This window comes from Aspergillus bombycis (assembly GCF_001792695.1).
Source record: "Aspergillus bombycis strain NRRL26010 chromosome Unknown contig00122, whole genome shotgun sequence".
Lineage (NCBI taxonomy): Eukaryota > Fungi > Ascomycota > Eurotiomycetes > Eurotiales > Aspergillaceae > Aspergillus > Aspergillus bombycis.
Window position 1 is genome coordinate 37,857 of NW_019170124.1, and position 20,082 is coordinate 57,938.

The 20,082-nt window shown below is 50.3% G+C and overlaps 9 protein-coding genes across 9 annotated transcripts; 6 read left to right on the forward strand and 3 right to left on the reverse strand.

Moving 5' to 3' along the window:
* Window positions 1–3,367: 3,367 nt before the first annotated feature.
* On the forward strand, window positions 3,368–5,084 carry ABOM_010219 (glucose-6-phosphate isomerase; the record flags this gene model as incomplete). The annotated part of the gene is made up of 2 exons (XM_022537347.1): window positions 3,368–3,867; window positions 3,923–5,084. 2 exons carry the CDS (start codon window positions 3,368–3,370, stop codon window positions 5,082–5,084), a joined length of 1,662 nt encoding a protein of 553 aa, XP_022384753.1.
* A 395-nt stretch (window positions 5,085–5,479) lies between these two features.
* Window positions 5,480–6,830, forward strand: ABOM_010220 (uncharacterized protein; the record flags this gene model as incomplete). Its single annotated transcript, XM_022537348.1, has 3 exons — window positions 5,480–5,649; window positions 5,765–5,780; window positions 5,868–6,830. 3 exons carry the CDS (start codon window positions 5,480–5,482, stop codon window positions 6,828–6,830), a joined length of 1,149 nt encoding a protein of 382 aa, XP_022384787.1.
* A 246-nt stretch (window positions 6,831–7,076) lies between these two features.
* ABOM_010221 (mitochondrial 37S ribosomal protein bS21m) lies at window positions 7,077–7,670 on the reverse strand (the record flags this gene model as incomplete). Its single annotated transcript, XM_022537349.1, has 1 exon — window positions 7,077–7,670. The coding sequence occupies one exon, from the start codon at window positions 7,668–7,670 to the stop codon at window positions 7,077–7,079; it is 594 nt and encodes a 197-aa protein (XP_022384788.1).
* A 364-nt stretch (window positions 7,671–8,034) lies between these two features.
* Window positions 8,035–8,521, forward strand: ABOM_010222 (phosphatase YCH1; the record flags this gene model as incomplete). Its single annotated transcript, XM_022537350.1, has 2 exons — window positions 8,035–8,149; window positions 8,211–8,521. The coding sequence occupies 2 exons, from the start codon at window positions 8,035–8,037 to the stop codon at window positions 8,519–8,521; spliced, it is 426 nt and encodes a 141-aa protein (XP_022384785.1).
* Window positions 8,522–9,407: 886 nt separating this feature from the next.
* On the forward strand, window positions 9,408–10,988 carry ABOM_010223 (putative exonuclease; the record flags this gene model as incomplete). The annotated part of the gene is made up of 2 exons (XM_022537351.1): window positions 9,408–9,804; window positions 9,859–10,988. The coding sequence occupies 2 exons, from the start codon at window positions 9,408–9,410 to the stop codon at window positions 10,986–10,988; spliced, it is 1,527 nt and encodes a 508-aa protein (XP_022384786.1).
* Window positions 10,989–12,319: 1,331 nt separating this feature from the next.
* On the forward strand, window positions 12,320–13,341 carry ABOM_010224 (cutinase family protein; the record flags this gene model as incomplete). The annotated part of the gene is made up of 4 exons (XM_022537352.1): window positions 12,320–12,395; window positions 12,491–12,582; window positions 12,647–12,861; window positions 12,945–13,341. 4 exons carry the CDS (start codon window positions 12,320–12,322, stop codon window positions 13,339–13,341), a joined length of 780 nt encoding a protein of 259 aa, XP_022384783.1.
* Window positions 13,342–13,831: 490 nt separating this feature from the next.
* ABOM_010225 (class I SAM-dependent methyltransferase) lies at window positions 13,832–15,551 on the reverse strand (the record flags this gene model as incomplete). Its single annotated transcript, XM_022537353.1, has 4 exons — window positions 13,832–14,721; window positions 14,783–14,984; window positions 15,071–15,340; window positions 15,399–15,551. The coding sequence occupies 4 exons, from the start codon at window positions 15,549–15,551 to the stop codon at window positions 13,832–13,834; spliced, it is 1,515 nt and encodes a 504-aa protein (XP_022384784.1).
* A 342-nt stretch (window positions 15,552–15,893) lies between these two features.
* Window positions 15,894–17,053, reverse strand: ABOM_010226 (RNA recognition motif domain-containing protein; the record flags this gene model as incomplete). The annotated part of the gene is made up of 3 exons (XM_022537354.1): window positions 15,894–16,271; window positions 16,325–16,720; window positions 16,994–17,053. The coding sequence occupies 3 exons, from the start codon at window positions 17,051–17,053 to the stop codon at window positions 15,894–15,896; spliced, it is 834 nt and encodes a 277-aa protein (XP_022384781.1).
* An 856-nt stretch (window positions 17,054–17,909) lies between these two features.
* ABOM_010227 (uncharacterized protein) lies at window positions 17,910–19,804 on the forward strand (the record flags this gene model as incomplete). Its single annotated transcript, XM_022537355.1, has 2 exons — window positions 17,910–18,004; window positions 18,055–19,804. The coding sequence occupies 2 exons, from the start codon at window positions 17,910–17,912 to the stop codon at window positions 19,802–19,804; spliced, it is 1,845 nt and encodes a 614-aa protein (XP_022384782.1).
* Window positions 19,805–20,082: the final 278 nt, after the last annotated feature.

Genomic DNA, 20,082 nt, shown 5'->3' on the forward strand with positions numbered 1-20,082 from the left:
CAATCAGCTTTGCTTTCCGCTATAATTCTTGGGGTTGAAATTCGCTACCCACAAGGCACTTTAATTGCAGATAGATTTCCTGACCAATTGCAATACTAGGGAACAGGATTCAAGAAGTACTACGGTCTGTCCACAAATTACTGACTGTCCGTCTATGGCTTACCACACAGTATTACAGCAGCAAGCTGGGTAATTCATATCGAGGATAGAACAGAGGATACCCCGGTTATATCTCAATTTCTATTCAAATTTTCACATAGTGAATACAACCAAATCGTCACATTTCACAATACGAATCTGATTTACTCAGGATTCTCGCCAACTCTGTCAGCAGCACTGCGCCTTGCTTCATCTGATACATTAGGGTTATGCGCGGAACTAGACACGGGTCAGTATATCTGAACAAGTGTCCGACCTTATGAAATGGTATCAACTGTAATACGTACGCTTTGAATTCAGTACTGACTCTCATCGGATCCTTGTTTCGCTCACCGCTTGCGCTGTAGAGGTCATGGCTAGGGCTGGTCAACGCCAAGCTTGTCGAGCATCTCCTGGGCACTTTGCTTCGCCTCGTCCGAGACTCTGGGGTTGCCGAGGGTGCTGTATATTTTTTTTAGCTAGTTTCATTGAGGGTTCTGGATAATACTGCAGGAGTACTAACGCCTTGTAGCCACATATGGTGTTGACTCTTTCTTCGGCGGAAGACCTTGTGATTAATGTTGTTTACTTACAGGGAGCAATTAACTGTACTGGAGTATAGATTGAAGTCGTTGAATGCACAAGAAATTGTAAGAAACAATAATCTAGTTGCTAATACCGACGATCTTATACCAGCGTCTTGGGGCTACTTGATGTCAGCGCCTTGCCACTGTTTATACCTGTGATAGGGATATAATGTCTTCGAGGGTATCTTGAATGCGCAGCAGAGTATTGAGGTTAGATCGATACATGTCTCCATTGGCGGAAGCTTGAAGTAGGGTTCATCTGTAAGAAATAGAACTGAAGGTTGACGTGGGTGATGCATCACTCAGCTATTCTATGTATGTACATTAGGACTTGCAAAACCATTATACTGTACACACTATACTCTATACCCGGGCTTCTGGAATTACTTCAGACGGTCTATAGTCGTTAATATGTCTAAATCGCCTCCGGTTTGCCAAAAAGTGGTTTCGAATGTCATGGTAACGGCCCAAGCTAACTGGTGGTGACAATTGAGGCCAATCGACCTTATTGTTCTTGTGAAACAGGTGTATGGTATGTGAAACCTAGAATGACATTAATAAGTAAACATTTCAACTTGACAAGTTTCTTCGCTCATATTGCCATTTCAATTCCTAGGTTAGATATGCCCGGCAGTCAGAATGAGGCTGAAGCCTGCGCTTCTAAGAATTCTTGCAAAACCTTGTCCTAAGGGACAATAGCAACAACTCATTCGGAAGTACTTTGCAATTTGTGTACGAGATCATCCAATGTAGATTGCGAAAGAATGCAGAAGAGAGGCATTTGGGCTGACGCCTGCTTCTTCCCAAAGTCGAGGAGGGTATGCACAGGAGAATGACCACTGAGGATTGCATAGAAAACAAAAGCAGTTAGGAAACACTTTTCAAAGTCCATGAAGAAAAGAAACTGGCATGGAGATCAGCACTGGCTGCTAACGGGGCTCAATTCCTATAGTAGCCTCTGCTGGCTCGCTTAATCCTTACCAAGTTGTTGAGGACAGGGATTAAACTACTCCGGAGTAATCAGAATTGGCTGACACGTGTGATGGTATCGGTAGAAGTAACTTGAACCACACTTTGATAGACACCTCTATCGTTTTGGTTTCCTTTTCCGGCTTCTTGATAAGCCAAAGAGGTTTGACTCTAGGAGTACTTCCCTAGTAGGAACAGTTGCATCGCTTGAGCTATAGTAAGTTTCAAGTTGGTAGCCGGCAATGCCATGGTCAAAAGTACAAAAGACAACCACTCAGGTATTCATGGGAAACAATCTGTTGGGACGAAGTTAAAAGGATTTGAATTTCAAGGCTTTCATAGACCGCTATCCTACTATTTGTGCTGAGCTGAGCATACTAGCCACTATCGGAAATGTCATGCGTCGTAAAGTTACCCTCACCCCGTATTAGAAAATTATGTGACTATTGTATAGATTTGAGCTCATTTGATCGGCGTGGCCGGGTACGGTCACCGCATCACATAGCCGTATAGAGTTATAACATCAATCTTAAACAATAGTTTAACCTCATAGAGTCCCATAAACCATTGCTTTTAGGAATTGGCGTGGTTACCAGATCATTCATGCTGTGGACATGCTTGCAGCGATCTTCATAGTGGATTCCGAGCAATCTTGGTTGAGGATACTTTTATAGACAGGCGTCTATGATAGGTATGTGAATCTATTTACATATGTTTTGACAGGGTGTCAGGTTTGACAGCCCCAACTGACCAGATTCCTGCGCTTTCCAGAAGAATTTCGAAAGGGGAACGAAAAAGTCTCGATCCGTCGATTGCAATTAACCGGCGGACGGAGAAACTCAGTCTACTCGACGGCGAGCCGTCAATCGATAGAGTTCCCGTCCCAGATTTATCACCGGTCAATGATTTCCGAGTACCTTTTAGAGAAAGGAATTTATCTCGATCATCCTATTGCCGGACGGTAAAAGTTTATGCAAGATTGTGATCACGAGGTGAGAAGAAATTGCAGAGAAAAAAAAAGTTTGTTAATTTAGATAGCTTTGACGTTTGACAAGCTGATTAAGTATCTAGTAAGACATTATGACGATTGGCTTTTTGGCTGCCAAAGCTATAGTTAGTTGCCCACCGGTAGGTGGTCCGTCGGGGCCCATAACTCCGGAGTTGATAATGGTCAACCGCCGGCAAGTTGCTCACCACGCAAATTGCAGGAGATCGACAATGTCGTAGTAATCGCATTAATAATAATCGCCTCATGAGGATATAATATCTGACAAAGGATGAGTAGTCTAGACAGGTCCCGGTCCAGTTGGTAAGAACGGATAATTTCTTGGAAGGGAAAAAAAAGGTGAGGAGCCCCACGGCAGCCCCTCCAAAGCCGGACCCCAGCACACCGGTTGACGCCATAGGATTCAGGCCAGTGTTTGTCTGCCCACCTTCAAGCGTCATCTGCCCCTCCGCGACTCCCGTTGTCTTTTTCCCTCCGTTTCTTTCCCAGCCATCCATTCTTCTTGGACATTCGTCTTGGTGACTTTCTCTTATAATCAGGTATGCCTTTCTCGGGTTGAGCTCGTTCATTTCATGACTCTTCTTTTCTTGATTCCTTGCTGTTAAGAGCTTCCCCGCACTGACCTTAAGCTATCTCTGCTGTAGATTTTCAAACAAAAGCCATCACCATGCCGGCTTTCTCGCAGGCTACCGAGCTCTCCGCCTGGAAGGAGCTCCAGGAGCACCACACCGCTGTCGGTCGTAACATTGTCCTGAAGGAGGCCTTCGAGAAGGACCCTCAGCGCTTCGAGAAGTTCAGCCGTACCTTCAAGAACACTGTGGACAACTCGGACGTCCTCTTCGATTTCTCTAAGAACTTCCTCACCGAGGAGACCCTCTCCCTTCTGGTCAAGCTGGCCAAGGAGGCCAATGTTGAGGAGCTCCGCGATGCTATGTTCAAGGGTGAGCACATCAACTTCACTGAGGATCGTGCTGTCTACCACGCTGCTCTCCGCAATGTCTCCAACGAGCCCATGCAGGTCGATGGCAAGAGCGTTGTCGAGGAGGTGAACGCCGTGTTGGAGCACATGAAGGAGTTCTCCGAACAGGTCCGCAGTGGTGAGTGGAAGGGTTACACTGGCAAGAAGATTGACACCGTCATCAACATTGGTATCGGTGGTTCTGATCTGTAAGTTCTCGCCGTGAAGTTTCAAAGTTTCGCAAGTCACTAACAGCTGTTATAGTGGCCCGGTTATGGTCACCGAGGCCCTGAAGCCATACGGTGCTCCGGATATGAAGCTGCACTTTGTCTCCAACATTGATGGAACTCACATTGCCGAGGCCCTCAAGGACTCCAACCCTGAAACTACCCTCTTCCTGATCGCTTCCAAGACCTTCACCACCGCAGAGACCACTACCAACGCGAACAGCGCCAAGAAGTGGTTCCTCGAGACTGCCAAGGATGAATCCCATATCGCCAAGCACTTCGTTGCCCTTTCCACTAACGAGGCCGAGGTCACCAAGTTTGGCATTGACAAGAAGAACATGTTCGGCTTCGAATCCTGGGTGGGTGGTCGCTACTCCGTCTGGAGTGCTATCGGTCTCTCCGTTGCCCTCTACATCGGTTACGAGAACTTCCACCAGTTCTTGGCTGGTGCCCAGGCCATGGACAAGCACTTCCGTGAAGCTCCTCTGGAGCAGAACATTCCCGCCATTGGTGGTTTGCTGAGTGTGTGGTACAGCGACTTCTTCGGTGCCCAGACTCACCTGGTTGCACCTTTCGATCAGTACCTGCACCGATTCCCTGCCTACCTGCAGCAGCTCTCCATGGAGAGCAACGGCAAGGCCATTACCCGCTCTGGCGAATACGTCAAGTACACCACTGGCCCTATCCTGTTTGGCGAGCCTGCCACCAACGCCCAGCACAGCTTCTTCCAGTTGCTCCACCAGGGCACCAAGCTCATCCCGTCGGACTTCATCATGGCTGCCGAGTCCCACAACCCTGTCGAGGGTGGCAAGCACCAGCGTATGCTCGCATCCAACTTCCTTGCTCAGTCCGAGGCCTTGATGGTCGGTAAGACCCCCGAGCAGGTCAAGACTGAAGGTGCCCCCGACAACTTGGTCCCCCACAAGACCTTCCTTGGAAACCGCCCTACCACTTCGATTCTGGCTCAGAAGATCACTCCCTCCACTCTCGGTGCTTTGATCGCGTACTACGAGCACCTCACCTTCACTGAGGGTGCCGTCTGGAACATCAACTCCTTCGACCAGTGGGGTGTGGAGCTGGGCAAGGTTCTTGCCAAGAAGATCCAGCAGGAGCTGGAGACCTCTGGCGCTGGCGCTGGTCACGATGCTTCAACCAGCGGTCTGCTGGCCGCCTTCAAGCAGAAGGCCAACCTGGCATAGGTGTTGCCATTGTGTAAGCCTGTCCTAAATTGAACAGACAAAAAAGGAGTATAATATTTCCATCTTGACGAGGACATGAGGAGTCACCTTTCTGTTAATTAGTCACATCCCATTGAATGAGATATGTGTAGTAATCTTCAAATATTCGCCCCATTTCTAAGTCACTGTAATTGAAACGGGAGCAATTGTTGCGACCCGACGAGGTTGCGATGACAAGGTGTAGTTCATTGCATGGAACGGGACCAAGTGGCCTTCCCAAGGTTGGCAAGATTGGCCCAGCTCGGCCTTAGTTTCCCTTGGATGTGCGGCTCGCCACCGTGGCTCCTCTCTGCAACTTCGACTCGACATTAGAAAGAGAGTCCTTCCGCCTCGCTGGCGGGGTATGAGTATTTAACATGCCATTTGTAAAGGGTGGACTTGTTCAATTGTTCAATGCGATCTCCTATTATGGACTGATTTCATCTTTTGCGGTGCAGGTTGCTGCAGGAGGCAACTCGGCGAGTGCCTCTCAGGGTGGATATTTTCACGGACAGCCCATGCCGGTGACATGCTTGAATCGGACAATGTGAGTGTGATTGAATGATAAAAAGTAATTCCGAACGCGAGGTGGAGGAGACTCTCGTTTGTTTTGTTGCGATATGACTTGTCAATAGATGTTAACGCTGACTCCGGTTTTTTAGTGACTCCGGCGAACATGTAATGCTCCCCGCACCTATTGACCATCGAGTCATGCCAGATTGAGGATTTCAATGGATTGTATGTGTGCTAACGCAAATTCTCCAGATCACCGACAGTCTCGGCAAACTCCAATACATTCCATTCCCGACCTGCAAGGAGACCTCCCTCCCCCTCGCCCTTCGCTACGGTGTTACTGAGACAGTCAATTGCACTATTGACAAAGTTTCGGATGAGCTCTACCACCTGCTCGAGTATTATGTCCACTCCGATGTGCCGATGAACTGCCGTGTGCCTACGGCGCCGCTCCTGCCGCCCACATTTTCGCGTTCAGAGGACAAGGCACATGAAGACGAGGCCGTAGGCGCCGAGCTTTCTGCGCTTAGTGAGGAAGGACCTCCTTATACTCCAATCACCTTTGCGCTGCAGGGGACGTTGCAGCTCAGTCATCTTCATATCTGGACCGATATGAATGTGCTCATGCACAACATCATCTCGAAGCCAAAGAAGAATAAACGAAAGGCCAAGAAAACAGCGCCGGGCTATGCCGTAGCCGGTACTGCATACTCCGTACCCGAGTTTGAATTGTCCTTTCTCAATGGCAAGAAGAAGGTTTCCGAGGAGGAGAAGGAGGCCGCTGCCGTGGCCGAGGCAGCTCGTGAGCCTTGGACAGCGGGGCATGGTACGAAAGTCGTTCGTGAGCAGCCTCTCACCTTCACTTTTCATGTGAGTTGGGTTGAGGGTGGAGGAGGCATTGGATGGCCATCTCGGGGGTCTTCTATTAGCGAATTGTCGGGGGGAACAGGGTTCTTCTCGAAGCTGTTTTTCTTCGTTCTGGCTGCATCATTGGGAGCAGCCATGGCCTTGTATTGGGAACGAGCTCGGCGACGGGGCTGGCGAGGCGATGGTATTCTCGGTGTTCCGTCTCGGGGCAAGGGGTCGGTTGGGATTACGTATGGGAATGGCGCGAAATCCAATGGTTACGGGGGTTATTCCGCCAGCAACGTCTCAATGACGGGGAACGGAGGAGGGTATGGGTACGGCGGGTTCACGGCTGGGAAGAAAGATTAGATTGCGGTAGATATAGACGTCTCTAGTACTGACAGTAACTGGATATAGATCCCATTCTGATTGTAGCCAGCTAACTCCAAGTACTAATCAAGTGACATAGTATACATGACAGAAAGAACATCCACTGCAGGTGAGCAGGATAACATGCGATCTCCCTTCGATCCCAACGACGGCGACCTTTGCAATCCCATTTTATGTACACCCCAAGACAAGCCGTAATGATACACCATTAAAGACCAAACGTAATTACCATCCCTGCGCCCTCATCTTCTCGATCCGACTAACCGTCTTCTGGAACGAGAACTTGAACAGCTTCCTCCACCTGTCCATCTTCAAGTTCTTCCTCACTTGTCCCCGTCTGATGTGGAACTTCTGGCCATTGGCCTGGTACCGGATCTTATTCGCCGTGCATGTCGCTTGCAATATCCTCAGCGCCGAGGCCAAATCCGTGCCCTTTTCCGGCTCCACGTGCACCTGACGACCGAGAGTAGGTCCCAACTTCAGCTCCACCCGCCGCACGGGAGTCCGATAGTTCTCTGTCTCTGCGGACATGCCCACGGCGCGAGAGAGCGCGAGGGGGTCTTCGGAAGAACGGCTCCGTGAACCTTCAGCAGCGGATTCGCGGTTGTTGATGTTTAGTTTGGAAAGGATCTCGTCGAAGTCAGAGGGGGCTTGCGTTGCGGTTTGGGTCGGGGCCTTTGTGGGTTCCGAGGGTTTGCTAGCATAACTGCGGATGGCGGATCTGTTCATGAATTGGGTTGCAAGGAGGCCTGGTTGCTGCTTGTAGAGAAGAGATGTCGGCCTCGAACGGAGGCAGCGGGTTAGGGAGCGCATCTCCATTGTGATTGCGGGGCCGAGGGGAGGCTTTTCACGTGGAATTCAGGAGAGTCGTCGGTTCCGGTCTCCTCGATGAGCCTTCTCGAGATTTCAGGGATAGTAATGGCGGTGATGGAGCCGGCTGGGTTGCAGTGTTGAATTCTCCGGATACTTTGGCTCCAAATTTCCAGACCGGAAATCTGTGTTCACGTGACCAGGGTTGATGTTGCATACTTCGACACCACGGCGGTCTTTTTCTTCTGGATTTCACTAGATTGGAAGTTCCTCCTTTTGGGATTTGATATCGGTCGCTGCGGTTGCAATATATTTTCTTCCTGGCTCTCTTAGATTTACGAATTAGAGACTCCTCGGCCACCTACTATTTACAATGTCCTCTATCTCCATCGCAACTCTTCCCCGCATGAGTCGGGATGCCCTCGCAGCCTTGCTTCTTTCTACCAGTACTCCCAGTAACTTGGCTGTTATCGATGTACGGGACTCTGGTCAGTAATACCTCTCAGATATATCCCTATCTGTATTCTATACTCTAACCTACAAACCCAGACCACGTCGGCGGCCACATCGTCTCCTCAACCTGGGTCCCAAGCTCTTCCCTCGACGTCCGCCTGCCCGAGCTCATCCGCACACTGAAGGACAAAGAGACGGTTGTGTTCCACTGTGCCCTCAGCCAGCAGCGTGGTCCGTCCGCCGCCCTGCGCTATGTCCGCGAACGGGAGTATGTGTTGGGCGCCGAGGAGAGCCGGAAGCAGGAGGTCTACGTGCTGGAGGGTGGGTTTGTACAGTGGCAGGATAAATATGGCAAGGATACGAGATTGACGGAGGCGTATGTGGAGGATATCTGGCAGGAGTATTGAGTTGTTTTGGCGCCGGAGCCCCTTCGCTGCGGCTATTTTTTTTCCTTGGTTCATTTTCATGATTGGTTAGAGCTGTGCATGGGAGATACCCGGTTAGAGCTGTAATAGATTGGTTTGGTTTGGTTTTAATTCTGTTTTAACAAAATTGGGTTTGTTTGTTGGGGTTGGTGTAGATGACATCGAGCGTCGAGTTCTTGTGTGTGTTGCTTTGTCTTTGATTTATTTTCTCTCTCTCTCTCTTTGTTGCCTGCGCAAAAGACCCAGGTCGTGTTATGTATGCGTAAAGCATACTAACCAAATGTTGGCATTAATCCAAAGCCATCGGGAGACCACTATGTGGATTCGAACTGATAACAACGGGAGACGGAGTGCGGGGGAACTGCACCGTCGATTGCATTGCATGTGTTGCTGTCTGTTGGCCGATGGTGCCAAGTGGCATGGAGAGCAAGTGTTGGCTTTCTCTCTTGCACTACTAATAAATGAACGCGATGTGTCTTACCCCGTGACAGGGATTTCATTCCAACGGCGATCATGTGGTCCGAACTCCCAAGACGACGCATGAATCGACAACTGACCAACCGATATCCGTCCTCAAATGATAGGGCCTGTCTCGCTAAACGATACCGACATGTTCCAGTTGCCGCCAGCCTGCTGCGGCAGCGCATGCGAGCAATACATGTCAGCCAATGGTCTCCTGCTAGTACAATGCAATGGCTCACCATGCTTGCGTGTGAATGAGGCTGTGGTGGGGTAAAAAGAGGTATTAAAGACCTCTCCAACCCATCCGAGTCTGGGTTGATTTGTCGTCCGAGCACATTTTGTATTTTGTTCTTTTCGCATGCCAACACTACTAGTAGTCGACCTGATTGCCTTGGTCTGTTAAGACATGGCCCTCAATGAGAACCCGTCGTTGGCGAACCAGTCGGCGCCGGCCAAGAAGTTTAAATGTCTACGCTGTAAAAAGGATTCCTTCAAGTCCGCTATAGGGCTTGCAAAACATCAGGCTGCCCTAGGTCACCACCACGCTGTTTGTCCCGTATGCAACAAGGAGTTTGGTACTGAAAAAGGCCGTGATGATCACCGGAGATCATCCCACGACCGACACCCTGTACCCAAGAAGAAAAAGAAAGCTGTTCCTACCTTAGTGTCTCCCGCACAAGGCTCTTCACCGCGACAAGAAAAACAGCAAGACAACCGACAAGTGCAGCAGCAGGAGCAACGGCGGCAAGAACAACAACAAGTACAGTTGCTCGTCGATCAAGGTGTAAAGAAGCCAGCTATCGGTAGGGCATAGTACCTCTAGATACACTAAGCGAAAGCCGCTAATTCGCAATCAGCTTTATCCCATGCCAGTAGTACCACACTACAAGATCACTTGGAGAATGCTGTACCTATTAGTGGCCTTCTGAATGAAGTGCGACTATACTATAATGGCAACTTCTTCACGACCCTCACTCCTGTAGAGCAAGAGCTTGCATACGCAGATCTTCTTACAAAGTGTCATTCGCCTGCTCGTCTTCAAAAGCAAGGTTATGCCATGCTAAGTCTGGCTCAAGGTAACCAATTGAATCCGAAGAGAGCTACTGTTGCACGAAAACACTTTCTGGAAACACCCGTGTTGAATCTGTACGGAGCGAGAAGAGCCGTCGTCCTTGATTGCGAAATGGTCCAGGTGAGAAGATGGCAAAGAGAAGTCGCCTTTCTGAGCGCCGTTGACTTCCTCACTGGGGAAGTTCTCATCAACAACTACGTCCGGCCGACGGGGAAGGTAACCGACTGGACGACGAGGATCAGCGGCATAACGCCAGCTGCAATGGCCAAGGCTGTAGCACAAGGACAGGCGCTTGATGGATGGCAGTCCGCGCGACAGGAACTATACAAATACATTGATGCGCAAACCATCCTCATTGGCCACGCCCTTAATTCCGACCTGGACGTCCTGGGGATCTACCACTTGCGAGTTGTTGACTCGGTGATCTTAGCTAGCGAAGCTGTGTTTGGTTATTCCTCTGCATTTAAGCGCCTCTATAGTCTAAAGACACTGTCGGAGGCATTTTTGAAACTACGTATCCAGTCGGATAATCATCCCCACGTGTGCTTGGAAGACACACTCGCGACGCGAGATGTGGTCCTGTCGTGTGTGCGGAACCCCGAAGGCCTAACGGTGTGGGCTGGAAATGCGAAGGCCCAACATGACGCCGAGGTAAAACAGCGAGAAGAAAGAAAGCGTCAGAAGAAAACCCAGAAAGCGAAGATGACAGCAAAGCAACAGCAGGCAACAGCGAAACAGCCATCAACATGCCGCGGACCTCCGGGGAATGCATCCCAGTTGCTGGTTTTTGAGGAATCTTCTGATATCGAGGCATCCGATGGATACGATGACCCTGAAACACTTCGGTGGTCAGACATCGCAGAGGATTTCGGATGGCCCCATCCTGATACAGGGTACGATCCCTGGTCAGACTGAAACATTTCTCCGAGATTTAATCGACGTGTTTTGTATATTCGGGACCACAGTTTTCTATCTGTAGTGCTTCGCGACATCACCATATTGTATGGAGTTTTGACCAGGCTTGCATCCCTTCCCATTCACTATTCTCATGAGTCATGAGGTGCTGTTATTTTTTCTTCTGCCTATTTTTGGGAAGGGGAAGCCCTTTAATCTACTGAGCTCTGAGGTTTAAGCCTATCGCCTAGTTTTCTTACCCTTGCTTTTGGTGCGGTATCTGTATTGGAAGATCGGCGAGAGATTTAGGGGGGGTTTAAGCCTGGGTTGTTGAGATGAGATGCTCAAGAATGGTTCTTCACGGTGCTATGCAGTTTTGGGGAGTTCGTCCGAAGAAGAACCCAAATGTCAGGGCACCCGCTGATCAGTTTCATTAAACTAACGGCAACACGGTGTTAGCTCTGGTCTCTGGAGAGTTCCGGGTTTGGGCTTAGTGCAAGGAGATCAGGGCGAGCAAAACAGCCCTAAAGGCCTTGGAGAAATTCCCCCTACCTTAGGTATATCATTTTTTAAGTTTTACAAGGTGTGAAACTATCTTTTATTGATCTATTCATCCAAGTACAAATTTTCAAAGATCTTTGTTTTATATAGGCTATTTATTCATATAATCTTCGTTGAAGTTAAGTTAAGATCCTTTAGTATACAGTAATTCATCCTTTAAAATCCAATATTATATAAGTTATAACAAGAGCCCTAAAGAAATCAGAAATTAAATAGTTATACGCAGTACAAAAAAATCTGACCTGAGCCCTTTGCAGCCCCTATAATATAACCAAGACAGACAGTAGAGCTCTGCCGGCCTCCATCTTCCGACCTAACCCTAACCCCCAGCCACTATTAAGTATCAACTAATAACCCCATCCCGAGACCACTTGCCTCGGTAGAACCTCATCAGAGACAAAAGCCGTCGGGTTCGGTATCTGATCTGCCACTGATCGGGGGTATTCCCCTGACCCCCTTGGATCTGGTTCCCCCCCACCGATCGCTGCCTCAGCTGGGGATATGTGCCCCGAGAAGTGGTCCCTTGGCTAACACTAGTGCACAGTCCGAAACACCGCCGCATTCTACATATCAACACGCTAAAACGATGGCCCTGGCCACTGAGCTGCTAGCGACAAAAGATGTCGAGTTCAGTTGATATGGTACTGAATGCCGAAGTATACCCTGTTGGCTGGCATCGCTAGTTGCTTGGACTATATATAAAGATGGCCGATTCTGCTCAACATGTTGTACTCTGTACACAAAGGATTACTACTCAAACATAGTCGTTCACACACACTTAACCGGCCATCATGAATCTCCGCCTGTTGACTCTTGCTCTTGCTGCTGTGGCGGCTGCAACCCCAGTAGACATCCAGGAACGCCAGCGTATGTGGACGGTCTAAATACCCACCCTCTCTCTTGCTTGATCCACTCGTACTTGAACGAGTCGTCCCCTGGCTAACCACGTCCGACTCGAGCAGTCATTGGCGGCGGCGGAAACGAGCTGCGCGATGGCTCTTGCAAGCCCATTACCTTCATCTTCGCCCGTGCTTCCACGGAGCCCGGACTTCTGGTCAGCCCCAACCCTAACCACTACTGTTTCCCCAAGCACTGACATACTCGTTTATTACTATTAGGGCATATCAACCGGCCCCGCAGTCTGCAACGGCCTAAAGAAAGCCAAACCAGGCCAAGTAGCGTGTCAGGGCGTCGGCCCCAAGTACACAGCCGATCTGCCCTCCAACGCACTGCCCGAGAACACATCTCCAGCGGCCATCCAAGAAGCCCAAGACCTGTTCCAGCAGGCCGTCACCAAATGCCCGGACACGCAAATCGTTGCCGGTGGATATAGGTTTGTCGCCCAACCTACTCTGCCTACTATGAACAATACTCCGGAGTACAGTAGCGGTAGCGGTAGTAGCTAACCTTCAGCAGCCAAGGCACAGCCGTCATGGACGACTCCATCAAGCGTCTCCCAGACAACGTCAAGGAGAAGATCAAGGGTGTCGTGCTCTTCGGCTACACGCGCAACGCCCAGGAACACGGCCAGATCGCGAACTTCCCCAAGGATAAGGTCAAGGTCTACTGTGCTATGGGCGATATGGTCTGCGATGGCACTTTGATCGTCGGCCCGGCCCATTTCACTTATTTTGCCAATACAGATGAAGCCACGCAGTTCTTGTTGGGGAAGTTGAGTGCTGCTTCTTCTTCTTCTTCTTCTTCTTCGGATACGTCGGCTGCGTCGACTTCGCCGGCTGCGGGCTCTTCTTCTGAGTCTGGGTCTGGGTCGTCGCCTTTGGGGAGCTTTGGGAACTTCTTTGGGGGACTGTAGATTGCGGGCTGTGACTGGGCGCTCTCGTGTGTCGGGCGTTTTGTGTTGTCTTAAGGCTTTTGGGTTGGGGTTTGGTTTGTGCTTTTGGGTTAGGGGTTTGAGCTTATGTGCGCTGGAGTGAGGGCTGGATGTTCTGGTTTTGGATATGTTATGGCCCCGTCGAATCGAGCCCTGTCTAGAGTAGCTCCGGTTTATTCGGCTCATACGGATTCCTTAGACCTCCTATGTAACCACAGAGATGCAACGTAAAGGCCGGTGTGAATTCCGGGGCAGTTGTCTGTTTCAGCCATTACGCGAACCTTGCACCCATACAATACACCTAGTAGATTTTGTCTAATTAGGGCTGTCTATTTCCTTCGCGTTTCCCATTCAAACAGTTCTTCGCTTCCCCATACCTCTATATCAGGATATGCATAAAATACAAAAGAAAATCTATAGTACAATCCCCACCACCGCCGAAGCTCCCCAATATACTAACAGCTAAAAAGCACTAAAGCTCAATCCCACCTCCAAACCCAACCGGCCTCCTCTTCCCTTCGTTCTCCGGCACAATGGCCATGAATTTATAGATCTTGCCCATGCCACCACCCCCCTTCTCCACCAAGCGCTGCCATCCTGTTTCTAATGTTTTCCTCCTCTCCTCATCCTTCTCATGCTTAAGCAGCTGCTGCATGCGCTCGGTAATGCCCATCGTCTGCAGGAAATCTCCCTGCTCCACAGGCCCGTGAACCTCTACCCCCTCGCTCTCTTCAATCGCCGCCTCTGCCAATGCCGTGAAATCCACATCGGCACTCACATCTACCTGCCCCGGCGCCGACAGCGGTGGAACCTTGCGGTGATGCTGGATGCCCCGCAGCGAGTTCACGGGGATGGTGTTCATGGTCCCGTAGTCCATGATCAGGGCCGCGCCGGAGGGGATGCGCTTGGCTGGTGCCGGCTGCGCAGACGCACTCCTGGAACTGGTGCGGGGCGGCTGCGAGGCGCCGCCGATGCGACGGGCGAAATCGGACGCGTAGATGCGACTTTCCGGGCTGATTTCGACGGTTGAGCCTGCCTGGGACTTGAGAGCGCGGTAGCGCGGGGAGATCTCGGGGATGACGAGCGAGGAGGGAGTTGAGGCTTTGGCGAGGGTGAGTGTGAATTCGGGTTCGTTGGGGAGGTCCTCATCGATGGCTTTCGGGTTCAGTGTCACCATAAGTTCGCGCCATTGAGGTGTGTTGGCGGGTTTGAGGGGCTTGTGGAGTTTTGTTGGGCCCGTGGGCGTCATTATTGTGTCCTGCGGGGGTTGGTTTTCGGGGGAGGGCGGGATGGATTCGAAGGCGTGGATGGGCAGGGCATCGAAGAATTCGTGGGCGATTATGAAGGGGGTTTTGTCTTCTTCTGTTTTTTTTGAGGATTTGTTAGTGGGTGATCTTTTGGTTGGTTGGAGATGGATGCGAACCGTGTGGGAGAAGTCGGATGTCCTCGACCCAGATTACAGGGACGTTGAAGTATTTGCAGGTGCTTTTATGGCCGATTTCTGTTTCTTCCATCGTGGCATCGCCGCAGAGACGTTGCTTTTGGACTTCCCTTAGTGTGGGACTTGCTTCGACTAGGTAGATCGCTTCAATGCTGGAGGTGAAGCTTTTGAAGTTCCTGAATGTCTGGATAATGACACTGGCGGTCAGTCTGGGGTCTAATACATCTCTCTTGCTTTGCTAGATAGAGAAGAGAAGACGGCTAGACTCACACGCAACATGTCATCCATCAACGTTCCCTTCCCAGGACCAACCTCCATCAACTGCACCCCACTACTCTTGCGTCCCTGCGCCATCCATTCCGCGATCGTCCATATTCCGACCAGTTCACCGAACACCTGCGAGATCTCCGGTGACGTGACAAAGTCGCCTTTCTTGCCGAATACCTCTCCGTCGCCGGCGGGTCTGGTCGTGTAGTAGCCACCTTCCGGGGAGGTGAGGACCTGGCGCATGAACGCTGCAATGGGGATGGGTCCTGTTACCTTGGGCGAATGTTAGCTGGTTCTCGATGGGCACATGGACTGGAGCGGAGCTGAATACTTTAATGGCATCCGCAAGTGTGCGCGCCAGTGGCGTGGACCATTGTCGGGTTTCATAAGTTGAGGACCATCGCTGTGATGGTTTTAGGACGAGTGACCGCTTGGGATGGTTCCTGATCAATTGCGTCAGGGCGCGCCGGGCTCCATGGTTCATTTTGGGGCACCAAGCCTTCAAGGCCGTAAACTTTGGATTATCAAGAGGAAGAGTGGTATCTAAGGATCATTAAAGGTGGTATTGGAAGTATGGCTGAAGTATATTGTTTTGTTCTCCAAATCTTCTCCGCAAAAGTTCCGGTGCACGTGATCGGCCTTATCATATCGTATCAGTTCTGCCCGCCCAAAAAAAGTACGATTATCAATCACTACATGCCATGTCTTGTATGAAGTAAAACTAATCGGAAGTGTCCAAACCCGGGATTTCAATTGATATTCTTACATTTGGCGGTTATTTAAGATCCAATGATTGAAATGCTGTTATCGAAACGTCCACCGTAGTCTATCGCCGGCCCCGGTGGTTTCTGGGATTCCGTGGGGGCGCATCGACCATCATTTGATCGCTGTAGAGACTCTGTTCGTTTGATTGTTGAGCTTGGTTCCTGCTGGTACCCGTGTTTCGATTTCCTCGGAAGTTGCGTCTATTATTGCGGTTCCCGGAGGCATCATCGCGACCAGCTGCTTGGTTCTGGCCACCAAACCCATAGCTTCCGTCTTGAACGGCAGGATCTGCTCCACGATGTAACATGCGCTTACGGTTTTCTTGTTCTCGAAGATCGCTGAAAGAGTTTTGGGTGCCCGCAGAACGCTCGAATAAATCCTGGCCCTGGGAACCGGCGCTGCCGGACTTCATTCGCATGGACAGGATTCTGCCATCCGCCTATATCATGTATTAGACACTGAAAAATCACCGTGTCGGCGTAGCAAACTAACCCTCTGGTTGTGGAAATTGGCAATCGCGCTCTCTGCGGCCCATTTTTCTGCAAACGTGACCTCTGCAGTAACCGTAGGATGCTGCGAGGTAACCCAACAACGCAAGATATTTCCCGTCACAGGCTCCAAAGCCGACTGAATATCTGCAGCGGTAGTGCCCGGTGCGAAATTGCCTCCGACCACGACAAACGGTCCCGACCCTGCGCCCTTGATGGAAAGGCCGACAGGGGCATCACGAACTGTTGCTTGTCCACTCGCGGGGTTCAAAGCAGACATCAAGCGATCTTCATCGGGGCGACGCTTCTTTCCGGGTTTCGCGTTCGAAGCGGTGACCCGTGCTGGTGCAGACGGCGTCCGGATGGCCTTTTTAGGCTTGGAGGGAGCAGGTGCAGAACGCTAGGTAATAACGCATTGAAATCAGTTCTCTCTGTCGGAGGATGGCGTGATGGTTCGTAATTATCGTTTACCTTGGCTACGCAATCCGACTTGCCAGACTGCCTTGTGTCGCATTTTGCGCCTTGTTGTTACCGGCGCCCGGGGCGCTCGTCCTTCTGTTCTTCCCCAGGATGCTGTTGGCTAGTTCCTCATTCTTTCTCTTTTGGCGATCTTAAGACAGAGAATCAATAATTAATAAGTCAATAAAAACCAGAAGAAACAGCGTTGGGCAACTGAAAGTTTACCAGCTTTAATGATCTCATTGAAGGAGACTGCTTGCTGGCCGGCGGCCATGATGACGGAAGGGACAGGACGGCGATAGCTCGTCGGGGAATTAAATGGAGAATACGGTCGAGGAAAGGAGTCAAGAAAAGATATTAGCAGAACGCCAAAAAGTCGGAAGGATGGACCAGTAAAACTTTGGGGTCCGCAATTGATCGAGAGGTTGTAAGAAGGATGAGGCTGACCGAACGAAAGAAAAAGGATGTGTCGAAGCTTTGCGACGGAGGTCGGTATTGTATTGTATTGGAAGCTTACTTCAACACAACACTTTATTTGGAGGTGTCACAACACCCAGTCGGAACCCTTGGATAGCCACATCACTTGCATTAAACGATAGACAATAGCAGACCGAATTGTGAGGCACTACTAGCTATCCAGCGCAAACAATCCAATTAAGTAGTAAATGATTCAGCTTTCATGGTCGTATTGGTCAGAAATCTCGCAATGCAACAACCACAATATATGCACCATACCTCCTGTCATGACGCCCCAAAGAGCAAACATTGCCTGCAGACCAACAGTAACGCACCCCACGGATCGCGCCTGCTGCCAGTGGCCTCTAATGAATGAACCCCTGCCTGTTCAACCCTACTTAACCTAGTACTACAAGTACTACTAGTATTGCCAAAAAACAATGTCCAATCAACAATGCCGGTGGCTGCCTCGTACCTGCCCTGATTGGGATCAAGTACCGCGACCCCTACTTCTTACAGCTGGTGGCCTGTTCGGTGTCTAAACAGGTTTCTTCTGTCATAAGGGCTAGTCTTCTCCGACCCCTAGGGGCACCAATTTTTAAGATTCTCGAGGCATACCGAGCCTGCTTGTTTCAGTTGAGAATACATACTTGATGGAAATCAACTCGCCTGATATGGCAGCGGACAATCAAGGCTGCAGTGCAAACAGACGCCGCCAGGCATTCTCCTTTTCGGTAACCCTCCGCCCCTCAATGGCAAGAAGAGCCAGGTATATTGACCGATTCCTTTGCGTGGAACGCGAATCTAATGGCTTGCTAGGATTGTAAGGCCTCCTGCTCCTCCACCATCGTGCGAGGAAAGCACCCATTATCCGGTCTTCAACCCTCTTGATCCTCGACATAATCCTGCCGTAGTTACATCTTCATGGAATAGGGGTGGTTGTTATGCCCCTCGGAACACCAACCTCGAAAGCCCTGTAAGCTGGGTCCAGAGTTTGTCCAAACGCTCTCTTCGGAGAGCACGCTCAGGACTTATAGCTCTGAGAGCGGGAATGCAGAGGCGCGCTTCTATCTTCGGTACAAATCGCACCGCTAATATACCTCGAGCTTGGCCTTCGTCTGATGCCACAGAGGGTTCCTCGGACCAGCGGGATGACGCCTCCTTCCCTTCAACAATTTCTGAAGCCAGCACAGAGGAAGACTCTGATTTTGGAACTCATCTGCATCGAACAGAGTGCAACGATGCTTCTTCGCTGAGCTGTGATGTGGATAAATGCTTAGACAACTGGCCATTTTCAGTCACGATTACTGATCTCAATCCCTTCCAGGAACTGACTGGAGGATATTGGCCGCCTGGCCTCTTTCTAACCGAGGCGGCGCATAGTATCTTCCCGAGGGACTCGACCGACGGAAATAATGGTTTAGGGTTGCAGATTTCGAGGGAATTGACTACTGGTGACTATATCCAATTGGACGATTTGTTCATGAACGAGTCGGGTTCCGAATCAGAGGGCTCTCTTCCCAGGCTGAGCCGTTCATCCAAGAGCCTTCCCGATCCTGGCGGTTCTCAAATAACAGGTGCCGAGGCCGAGCCCTCGCATTCAGCAATTTTGACACCATTGCCCAATACCCTACTTGCACCAGTCTCGCTTCGAGACCCAAGTGTTAATGGCAGCACTTCTCAAATCATGGACCCCTTACCTTCCCCCGGTTTGCCTAGACCTCCAACGACAGATGGACAACCGTCAGGCCGATTCTACGTATCCAGGACTCCTCAGGTGTCTAACGCTGCGTTGGTAGTGGAATCTCGGGGACTGATCGATCGAGTTAGCGCCTATAGCGATAATAGTATTGGTAGGACGGAAGACGAAGTTGGGGATCAAGCCCTGACACCGGCCATTCATCATGAGTCTTCTCTAGACGTACAAGCAGAGCCTCCCCAGTCCGAATGTCAATCGACCACAGAAGAAGCCCAGACACAAGATATCGCCGAATCTGGAACAAACGCCAGCCTGTCAAACGACCCTGTTTGCACGGTGTTAACTTTAAGCACGAATCTAGCAGATGCGACATCTGAAAGGCCCAACGATGACAACCATCACACTCCGCCGCGTCCATCGGGCGACACTGGTGGGCTGGGGTGTAGTGACTGTTCAGGGGAACAATCACCATGGTCAGCCCGCCCCAGCGAAGAGGTTACGGTAACGGATCTCACATCGGTGTCGAACAATCTATGGACGTCTATCGAGAATGGTGATCTTGCATCACTACTCTCTTTCACAGACGAATATTTTTTCGTTGACGGCAAAACCAGTGGACATCCTGACAGGGGAGATAATCCTACAAAGACAGAACGGAGCATCATGAGCGATGAAGGCTTGTATAATGGACTAGGGCACGATCGCATCCCATCAGCGGGAACGCTCGACGTTCCGGAGATCATTGGACCCGGAAGAGCTATCCACATTCCACCCCCTCGGCCATATCGAGCAGAGCGAGATGCTAGTGACGACTCCGTCGATGAGTATCTTCTTACGTATCCCATGTATCAACGACGCTATTTCCCTTGATGCTTGACGACCTCGACCGTTCATCTACCGTTCCGACTGCGAACAATCGTTCCGTGGTGATTTGTGTACGAAAGTATATGCTGTACAGCCATTGAAATATCTATAAACTGCATTGTTAAGGGGATTCATATACTTATTTTCCAGCCCAGCGGTTTATAGTTTGGCTTTGAGGCTGTCTCTCAAAGTTACCACTCCTTTACGACCCAGTCTTGTTGGTATAACCACCATAGCAAATTAGAGATTTGGATATTGTGGGACCGAACGATTCCACAAGCCAA